Here is an 11,240-nt window from a genome sequence, read left to right on the forward strand (position 1 = left end):
ATACTAAGCATAACGCGCAAATATATAATTATAAAGTAGAGATAGCCTCTTAATTCTATTTTAGTATCTTTTATACTATATTATACTAAAGTAGGTTATAATAAGCTATAATAGAGAGAGTTTTAGTAGAGTCTTAGCATAGGTAGACCGCAAAGTATGCTAGACTATAAAGCATGCACCTACGTTAGAAGCTCTTTTAATTACTTATTATATTCTTCTAATATCTTCTATATCTAAGTTAAATATTCTTATAAAAAGCTACGTAGCTAGCTAAGTATATACGTGCTATCTTTTTTAAAGTATATATTCTTCTTAGAAATATCTAATCTATAAGTCGAGTATACTCTCTTCTCTTTCTTATTAAACTACTTTATAATATAAGACTTATAGAATAGATAGCCTATATAGTTAACTTAGGTCTAATATAGAAGTTACGATTACTTACTATAAGATAGATATACACGTTTATTACTTAATAAGTCTTCTAAGATATAGATAGAATATATAGTACTATAACACTCTATAGCGCTAGAAATCTATAGGTATTCTTGTCTTCTATATACTAAAAGGTTTATTAAGAATATAGGTAGTTTTCTTCTATAGTTAGTAGAAGCGCGGACTAGATTAATAGTAGTATAGCTAAGAGCGCTCTTAACATAGAGTAGTCTATCTAGAATTAACTAAATAATATATCTACTATAGTATAGCTTATAGAGTTAGTATATATACGTTTTCGCTTCTATAGACACTTACGCAGCCGTAGAAAGAAAGAAAGTACACTCTACTATCGGATTTAAGTATCTCGTTGCATCTAGAACAAGAGAAAGATAATCTATGCTTAGTAGCTAATTCTGTAGTTACAATTAGTAACAATAGCTTTGTAGTAGAATATAGAGTTTATACCTAGTCGTTTTCTTTTAGGCCTTCGAGTGGCTAAATCCGTAATAGGTATTACTCTCGACTTAGAATTCGAAAAGAAGATATATTCGATGTTATCTATATTAATAGGCATCGTTCTAAGGATATAGAAAGGCGCAGTAAGACGTAGAGGAAACGTAGATGCTAGCGGGAAGAGTAGGACAGTTCAAATCGACAATATTAAAGCTTCGGGAACTCTCGTCCTCGTTCTATAGGCATTTAGAGAAAAAGATATCGCTATCAGGGTCTGTTATAAATCAGGGCGGCTATTGTAATATTAAGTACAGCCAGGCTGTCGTAGCTATATACTCGCTCCCCATGCTTAACAGTGCTAGGGGAAGCTTTCCCTTGGCTGCGGGCCTTCATATCGCCTCCGCTAATTAACTCTTACTCGTCTGACGCGGATGCAGAGCACGGCACCATTGTCCCGAGCTGCGCCTCGTCGCTGTTGCACACCAGGTTTCTGCCAACGCCTACAGTCTCTAGAGAGTGGCAACATGCATATCGTCGCAGATGGAGTCTCGCGCGATCATGCCTGCGACGCGCCTCCAGACGCTGCTGAACTCCAGTCCAGCCCGTCGCAGCTGGTGCACTTCCCAGATCAGCGCGACGATGTGAGAGGGTTGGTGAAAGCCTCACCTACCTCCCCCGGCTCTTGTTGATTGTCCGTCTGCCAGTCTCAACAAGATCGAAGTCGATATTCAGCAATCTCAATGATTTCGTCTCGGGTTCCGAAGAGGCTTCCCCAGCGGCCTTTTTGTTGAGCTTGGGGAAGATGAACCATAAGGATAGCAGAACGGCGAGGACGGCCAGAATGATAGGTTGGAGTACACTGACACCTCTTGCCTGTGCTAGTGAACCAATGGCAAAGGGAAGTACAGCTCCTCCTCCGCCTCCGAACGCAGCTGCGAATCCAATCGCGGAGACGTACAGGTACGGAGGGAGCACTTTAGTTACGGCTACGATGGTGGCAGGGAACAGAGGCCCGAGGAAGAAGCCTTGGAGAGAAACGAAGATGGCTGAGACGTGGAAAGAAGGTACCAGCCAAAACATGAGCTGGCATACCATGGCGAAGGTGATGTAGAGCTGGCAAGAGTAAGTGGGCAGCTTTGTCTGGGTGGTCGTCATTTCACAACTTACTAGGACTGCGAGCTTCTCTCCCAGCCTCGGAGTCACAAATCCAAGCACGAGACGGCCGAGTGTGATGCCTGTCCAGAAACCGGTAGCAACCATACCGGACGCGAAGTCGCCTCCTGCTCGCTCTCGGCGCATGAATGTGACGACCCATCCTCCAAGCGCCACCTCAACGCCAATGTACAAGAAGAAGAACACCGAAGCAACCCAAGTAGCTCGGCTTCTGAGCGATTCCTTCAGGCGGCTATCAGAACCTGCTTTAGTTCGTGGGTTCGATTCTCTGTACTTTTGGCCTGTCATGGGGAAAAAGGCCGCGAATGAGGTTGCTAATTCGATTACGGCGCCGCCAATCTGTGCCTCTGTCAACATACTTGTATATAAGAGCTTGAAAGCCACCTTACCATGAGGTAGTAAAACTGGTACCACGTCCAGCCACTTTTCGTAATTAAGCTAGTGGCTGCAAGTGGACTCAGCACTGCACCAAGTCCAAAGAACCCGTGCAGAAACCCCAGGACTTCGTTCGAGTTCGCCATGTTGCCCAGCCACGCGTTCCACGCCGCATCTTCAAGGCCGTTACCAAACCCTGCAAGAATGAACACTACGACTAGAACCGGATACGGCGGGTGAAGCGCGATTCCAATATATGCGCAGAGATGGCAGAAGGGAGCTAAAAAAGCAGCTCCACGCTGGCCGAAGCGGACATGGATCCAGTTGTTGAGAAGCGCAGCGCCGACGTAGCCGCACATAGGAGAGAGGAAAACGAGGGATACGACCACATATGTTAGATTGTAGTATTCCTCCAGGTATGGCAGGATAGCCTGTGATGAACATCAGCATGATTCGACATCGCGAGCAAGTGGCGATCCTACACCGTACGCGCCGTCGTTTGCACCAGCGATCATAAAACCGAACATTGTCGCGCCAGTGCGGCAGATGTTGGATCTTGGGTGATTCCATCGTTCCGCCACGGAGACTGTTGTTGAAGGCTGTGGGAGAAATTCAGCAGGGTCCGCATTCTTTGAGAATTTGTCGCTTGACAAACGACTAGGCTCATGGATAGCTGCTGTTCGTATAGGTTGCAGTTCAATGTTTGCCTGAGAGGTATTGCCGGATGGAGGTAGTGTGCTTGAAGGGGTCGTCGTGACTGTGTTAGTCGGCAACATAATGGTGGCCTGCTTGCTTAGAGTATGGCGAACGTGATTCGTAGGCGGGAGGGTATACAGAACGTAGGAAAGAAATATTAAGTCGCATTTCTTCGGCTTTCTATAAACTCATGCAGCGGGTTATCTTCGGCAGTCGGGTGTGGATCCAAGCTAGCTTGATTGATCGGAAGTACGCTGGCGAAAAGCCCTACTTTAGGTCTAACGTAAGCGGAATACCAAAATCTTTGCACCTATCCGAGAGAACGGGTTAGAGCTAAGGTATAACTAGTAGGCCTAAACTATTAGACCGCTAGCTAACTATATATACTATTCTACACTATAATTAGTAGTTTACTAATTATACGTACCTTTTAGTTATTATAGCGTAGTAGTGTAGAGCTGCGTTCTAACACAAACTAGTTAGCCTAAACTACTTAGAATCTAGCGTAATATAAGATTTCTAAACAAGCTATTTTGTATAGAATTATTACGCAAACCTAATAGTATAATTAGTTTATTTATTACTATTTACGTTATAGAGATATTAAGCTAAGAATATAAGTACTAAGCTTTATAGTTTCTTACGTAACTATAGCGCGCTTAGCTACTATAGCCTATCTATAGCTAGATTTTACTACCTAAACTTAAATTTAGAGTATCTATAGCTAAATATTTAAGCTTAAATTTAAAAATAAAAGATTTTACTATCTAAACTAGTGTTATAGAACTATAACTCTTCTTTTCTATTACTATAGAGTTAGCTACTTTTTAATAAATAAGAAAAGCTATTATCTATATAACACTATTAGATATAATAGATACTAAGAGTAGAAAGGTTCTAAAGCCTAGCTATACCTAATAACTAACTTAGTTCTACTTTAGTTTTACTTATAAGAAAGTATATATTATCTTTATAGTACTTTTCTAAAAAAACTATAATAATTAATTATATTCTATTAGATTATATTAATAATCTAATAAATACGTAGTAGCTAGACTTAATATTACTATAAGCTATCTACTCTACTTCTTAGCTACTATATAATAAGCTATTAAGCTTTAAAACTATCTTTATATCTTTCTATTACGAGCAGAAAGAGGCCTACTAATAAGTATGCATTTGCTTCTATATATAGAAGAAGAAAGATAAGAAAAGAAAGGTTCTTTTTACGCGTACAACTTGCCTCTTATAGGCCTTATACTTTACTACTTTAGTTAGCGCTAAGTTGTACGTTATATAACTAGAACTATCTACTTAATATAGCGTAGCCTCTTATAATACCTCTCTTCTAAGAATTATATATAACGCGTTATTATAAGAGAGTGTTTATAATATAATATTAGAGTTTATAGTAAATCTAACTTCTATACGTATATATTAATTATTATTTAACTGCTCTAATAGTAAATAAGGCCTTTTATATAGATCTAGCTATTATTATTTAACTACTTTTTATAGTAAGAGAGAGTTTTAGCGCCCTCTTCTAGGTATATAAAGCTAGCTTCTTTCTTTTAACTTATTTCTTTCTTATACTAACTTCTTTGCTTCTTATTAAGACCTCTTATATAATAACCTAATAATAGCTACTTCTACTTATAGTATCTAGACTACTAATAGTTCTAACTACTTTACTTTTACTACTAGTAGTTAGGCTAATAGCTTATACGCTAACGCTGCGACTAACCTCTAGAATATTACTTATTACCTACTTACTTATAACTATTCTAACGCTATAATTATAGTTATTAACGTATAAGATAGTATTAATATAAATAACTACTTTATCTAGTATATTCTTAATAAGAAAGTTACTAATAAGCTTTGTTATATGCTTATAATAGCCTCTATATGTTTCTTTTAACTTCTCTTTTACCTTACTAACTATCTAATAGGCTTTTATCTACTATATTACTAAGTTCTTCTTTTATCTTATTTAGAACTTACTATATAACGCCTATTAAAGTCTAGATAATAGTAAGTACTCCTCTATTATTACTTATAGCACTATCTATACTTACTAAATTCTTACTAGATGTAACTTATACGTTAAGGCTTTTATTATCTATACCTATAGTGTTCTTAACTTTGCTAGCTACTCTAATAACTGCGCCTATACTATACGTAGTGCTAAAGCCTTTACTACTTTTGCTAGTTATATCTCTATTTCTAGAGAGTAGAATAGTGCCTATTCTAACTACGTCTAGACTAAGTATAGTGCGCGCTATAGTCTTATTAGTTAAGAAGCGCCTAATAGCAGAGAAAGAGCTCTTTCTAGTCCTTATTCTTATATAAGTAGTTAGGCGATTTATGCTTTCTCTACTAAGAAGAAGTTTATTAATATAGATAACTAAGTTTTCGCTACTAGTAGTTCTATCTTCTCTAAAGAGAACTAGAAAGCAACTATATAGCTTATATATAAGTTAGCTAGAACTATAGAGTAGTAGTATTAGCTAGATTTTATTCTAGTTTTTATATAGCTTCTTAAAATCTAACCTATTTTATAAGATATTACTTAGTTTCTTAACGTATTCTCTTACTTATAATACTTTCTATCTACTATTTAAGATATTTCTTTTATTTATCTTTATCTCGTATAATAACTACTATAGAATTTAGATTATTAGTCTATTATAAGAGTAGAGAATTAGTAGTAGCTAATCTAATCTTATTAATATAGAATAACTTAGTTTTCTAAAGAATAGCTAACTCTACTTAGTAAGAGTCTTATACGCGTAACACTTAGTACTTTTTACTCTTTTAGTCTAGCTTCTTGCTAGCTCTTATAGTGCGTACGTTTTATAGATTAAGCTAAACCTAATCTTTAACTTTATAAGTAGAAGCAGGTTTTCTAAACTTATTTATCTACCTTTTCTATTCTTGCTATGCGTATAACATAGCTGCGATTACCTACTCTATAGTAGAAGTAATTATTCAGATAATATCTTTAGCCTTCTTATATATAGGCTTTTTAGCTATCTTACTACTATCTATACATTTCTATTCTCTCTATTAGAAGAAGAGCGTGTTATAGTAACTATGTTATAGAAAGAAGAAGAAGATACTAGTAGACGTATTTATATAAAAGTTAAGTATTAGCTTAAGAATTAGATATAGCGTAGCCTAGTTATCTTAGTTATTATTACAAAACACTTATATAACTACTTTAATATTACTATTTACTCTCTTAGTTATACTATTAGTCTATAGATAGTAGACTATAGATAGGTTTCTTCTTATATCTAATAACCTATAGATATCTCTCTATATAGCGCTTGCGAACTAAGAGCCTCTATTAGACGTAATAGAGAAAGAAAAGCTATAGTAATAGTATACTTCTTATACAAAGGCCTAGGCTACGTTCTAGCTCTCTATCTTCTATATAGGTATTAAGATTATAGCTTTGCTAAGGTAGTCTTTTACTACTATTAGGTTTAACTTTTCTTTTAAAAGAGGGAGCTCTATAATAAAGTCTACTATTAAGTACTACTACGTATAGCTTAGAACTAGTAGAGAGTAAAGGTAACTATATCTTCTATCTTTCTATAGAGTACTTTTTTTATAAAGCTTATAGTTCTATATAAAGCGTCTAATATTATTACTTATCTTTAGCTAGTACTATTCTCTTACTATAATTCTATATATCTCTTCTTAACCTAGATAGCCTGTTTATAAGAATAGATAGGCTATCTAGATTATGCCTGTACAAAGTAGTTCTAATTTAGATACCTAGATTCGTGTTCTTTATATAAGGTAGTTGTCTAAGTTAATTACGCAGTCTTCTAGAGACACAGCTATCTTTCTAGTTATAGATAGTAAGCGTTATCTCTTCTATACAAACTAGAGCACTTCTTAATAAAGGTTGTTCTTAGCTACTACTATAGCCTAGTAGTTCTATATTAACTTTTATTTATTTAGTAGCTAGAGTAGTATATCCGAGACTATTAGTGTAACTAGAGAGAGTAATGTAGTAACTTATACGCTATCTTATTAGTAAGCTAGAGTTAGTATTATAAACTCTTCGCTTACAATTCTATTATTATTCTTATTCTATAGTATATTTTAGTTCTATCTAGAAAGAGCGTTAGCCTATACGTTCTTCTTTTCTAGCCTATATCTAATCTTTATATTTCTAAACTTTAACAGCTTAACTAACTATCGTACGTAGCGCTCTATTATCTTTTACTTCTTAGTAAAGTATTTAAGGTTCTTATAATCTATAATAACCTTAAATTCTTATACGCCTTAGAGTTTAGCGTTCTATTCTTTTAAACAGTAGATTATAGCTAGAAGCTTTTTATTATAGATTAGGTAGTTGTATTTATAAGTAAGAAACTTACGTAATAAGTAGATAACTGTACAAAGTACGCCGTCTAGGCCTCTTTAAGAAAGAGTTTCTTCTAGTACGTATCTAGAAGAGTTATATTCTAGAATTATAAGCAGCTCTAAGTTAAAAAGTATAAGAATCTTATTAGATAGAAAGGCTTTCTTAATTATATAGAAGCTTCTCTCTTACTCTATTTTCTATATAAACTTAGCGTTCTTACGTATAAGTTAGACTAGTAGTTTAGATAGTTATGCAAAGTAGAGAATAAACTTTCTATAGAAGTTTATAAATTCTAGAAATTCTTATACGCCTTTAACTATAGTAGACTTATTCTAGTCTTAGATAGCCTATACCTTATCTAGATCTATAGATATGCTCTTCTCTACTTCTATAATAAATTCTAAGTACTTTGTACGCTAGACGTTAAATTTGCACTTCTTTATCTCTAATTATAGTCCGGCTGCCTTAAGTTAGTCTAACACTATCTATACGTAGCTATAGTGCTAGAATAGTAGTCTATCTATAAAGATAATAATGTTATTAAGGTACGCTAAGGCGAATTTATCTAAGAAGTCTCTTAGTACCTAGTTTATGTAGTGCTAGAACGTGCTTAGAGCGTTTATAAGGCTAAAGAGAGTTACTAGCTATTTATATAAGCTAAATCTTGTCTAGAAGACTATTATCTACTTCTACCTCTTTGTAATTCTTATCTTATAGAAAGTAGCTATTACGTTAAGCTTAGTGTACTACTTAGCCTATCTAATCTAGTGCAGAGTTTCCTTAATAAAAGATAGTAGATATTAATTCTTCTTAGTAATAGCGTTTAACGCTTTATAGTTAATATAAAATTATAACCTACTATCTAGCTTCTATATAAATAGAACTAGTAAAGCTATAAAAGAATTACTTACTTATATAAACTTTTTGTCTAGAAGCTTATATAGTATCTTTTATAGTACTAATAGTTTATCTCTTAATATGCTGTAGAGAGGCCTATACAGAATTTTTAGGTCCTTACTATTTTTTTATTCTAGCTCTAGCTAGTAGTCTACCTTAGGCTCTTATAAGAGTAGAAGGTTCTTTCTCTTCTTTAGTTAGAATAGGTATACATACGACTATAGATATTCTAGAAGTTACTAGCGGATTTGCTCTACTATTAAGAGGGTTTTAATTTAGAGAGCTTTCTTAATATCGCGAAGGCTTACTATAAATATCTATACTTTATTCTTTTCTTACTAATTTTGTTATACGTGTAGTTAAAAGGCTATAGTAGAGATTAGAGAAAAGTCTGTCTTTCTCTTCTGTAACTCTATACTACGTATAGTAATACTATATTAGAGTAGCCTTAATATATACTAGCTAGAATTAATAATTCTACTAACTTATTCTAGCTATAACTTTCTAAGAATTATATTATAATTATACGTTGTAGAAATAATATATACTACAGCATGTTATTTTAATTCTTTAACGTCTAAGTTAAACTCTATAATAGTGTTAATAGAGCTCTTCTAATTATTTACTCTATTAATCTAGATTTAGAGTATCTCTATGCGTAGTAAGCTCTTTAATTATATAAGCTTCTTAGTTATAATTCTATAAGTATAGTAACTATTATTAACTATAGCAGTAGCGTGTTCTAGACTATTTATTATAATATCTATTAATATAGAGAGAGTTACTACTAGCTATAATAGAATCTTCTAAGAAGATTATATAGCCTAAAAAGGCTTCTCTATACTTAGCTCTAGCTTGCGTCTTTAGGCTAGGGCCCTTCTTTTTCTAACTTCTTAGAGTTAGTATCTACTCTTATAGAAGTAACTATAGTAACTATAGCTTCTTTCTCTTCTATATAAGTAGGTTGCTTTCTAATTTTAGTTTAGCACTAAGCAACTTTATAGCCTTAGTACCTATATCTTAAATAGTCTTCTCGTTGTCTTCTTTTCTAAACCTAAGCCTATATTCTCTAAAATTCTCTCTTCGTACAAGGCTAGAACGCTGCTATAGTAGAAGTCTAATCTATTACGTTATTAGAGTAATAGGTACGTAGAGGTAAGGTTATATAGAGTGTGTAATTAGAAAAGAACTAATTTATAGCTTTTAGATTCTTTTAAGTAATACGCATTTTTTAAATAAACTACTTATACGTCTCTCTAGTAGAAGGTTAATAACCTACTTAGTAACGTAGTAGTCTCTTATTTAATAAGTTCTTAAAGTAATTAATCTTCTACGTATTGCTTGCGCTATCTAGACTAGCCTTTAGAAACTTAAGATTAAAGAATTATACGTAGAGAATAAGATTCTCTTTGCCTTACTTTGTTATATAAAGAAACTATATTACTTTCTTCTTAATTATAGAGTTAATAAAGAACCTATCTAGCTATTGCTATAAATTCTAGAGAAAGAAGCTAGATCTTCTCTTTATTAATATAGTAACGTACGTTCTTAGAGCTATAAAGGCCTATTCTTTCGTATAAGTAATTATATAGTAAACTTAATTACTCTTACTTAGGTAAGCTTATTAGTCTATAAAGAGCTTTACTTATACGCGTATCTTCTACTAAGTATAGTTCTTATAACTACTCTTCTTAAAAACTTCTATATCTAGTAGACGTAGCTTTTTATATTATACAGGCTCTTAAATTTAGCCTAATATTAACGTAGTAGGTAGAGTAGTTCTACCTAGACTTAGCACACTTAGTATCCTCCTCTAATTCTTAATAATTTAAGTTAGAGCCTAGAGTTACTAGCTTAGTATAGCATATAACTATTATTTCTAGGTTACTTAGTTTAGGTTACTCTATAGTTATTATACGTAATCTTAAAGCTCCTCTACTTTAAGCGCATAGTTTCTTTCTAGAAGAAAGTCTATTCTACTTTCTCTTAGCTCTTTTTAGTTTATTATATTATTATCTACCTATACTTCTATTATATAAGTAGAGTCTTACTAACCTATAATACTTAATAAGTAGCTACTCTTAATTCTAACTCGCTACGTGCAAGAAGAAAGAGTAAGGTAAAGTTAATCTTTCTTCTAATATTATAGGTAGAAAGAGGCCTACTAATAAGTATGTATTTGCTTCTATATATAGAAGAAGAAAGATAAGAGAAGAAAAGTTCTTCTTACGCGTACAACTTGCCTCTTATAGGCCTTATACTTTACTACTTTAGTTAGCGCTAAGTTATACGTTATATAACTAAAACTATCTACTTAATATAGCGTAGCCTCTTACACTTTCTACTCTACTATAATATTAGAAATATATAATAGAGTTAATAAGCCTTTATTAAAAGCTATATTAAATCTATTTCTATAGATAAAGAAGTATTTTACTAGCTTTAGTAGTAACGTAGGTACATACTTCGCGGTCTAGTATACTTCGTAGTCTACCTATACTAAAACTCTACTAAAACCCTCTCTGTTATAGCCTATTATAACCTACTTTAGTATAATATAGTATAAAAAACACTAAAATAGAATTAAGAGGCTACTTCTACTTTATAATTATATATTCGCGCGTTATACTCTATATTATTATAGCGTCTACAGCGTCTTTAGAATAGTTTACTCTCTTTAACGCGTGCTAGCCTCTTTACTCTTCTTCTATTATTATACGCTCTAAACTTCTATAAAGCTATTCTGCGCTAGCTATTCTCTACTACTATAGACTCTTCTGCTCTAATCTACTTTCTTTTATATAATTTACACTACGTAGTAGCC

At 33.3% G+C, this 11,240-nt stretch overlaps 1 protein-coding gene across 1 annotated transcript; it reads right to left on the reverse strand.

Annotated features, from left to right (window-relative positions):
* Positions 1 to 1,561: 1,561 nt before the first annotated feature.
* J4E90_011069 (uncharacterized protein) lies at positions 1,562 to 2,403 on the reverse strand (the record flags this gene model as incomplete). The annotated part of the gene is made up of 2 exons (XM_051440573.1): positions 1,562 to 2,004; positions 2,059 to 2,403. Coding segments are annotated over 2 exons (788 nt in total), but the record flags the coding sequence as incomplete, so codon positions are not given.
* Between the last annotated feature and the right edge of the window lie 8,837 nt (positions 2,404 to 11,240).

The sequence above is a fragment of the Alternaria incomplexa genome (genome assembly GCF_024043165.1).
Source record: "Alternaria incomplexa strain BMP 0042 chromosome Unknown scaffold_40, whole genome shotgun sequence".
Classification (NCBI taxonomy): Eukaryota; Fungi; Ascomycota; class Dothideomycetes; order Pleosporales; family Pleosporaceae; genus Alternaria; species Alternaria incomplexa.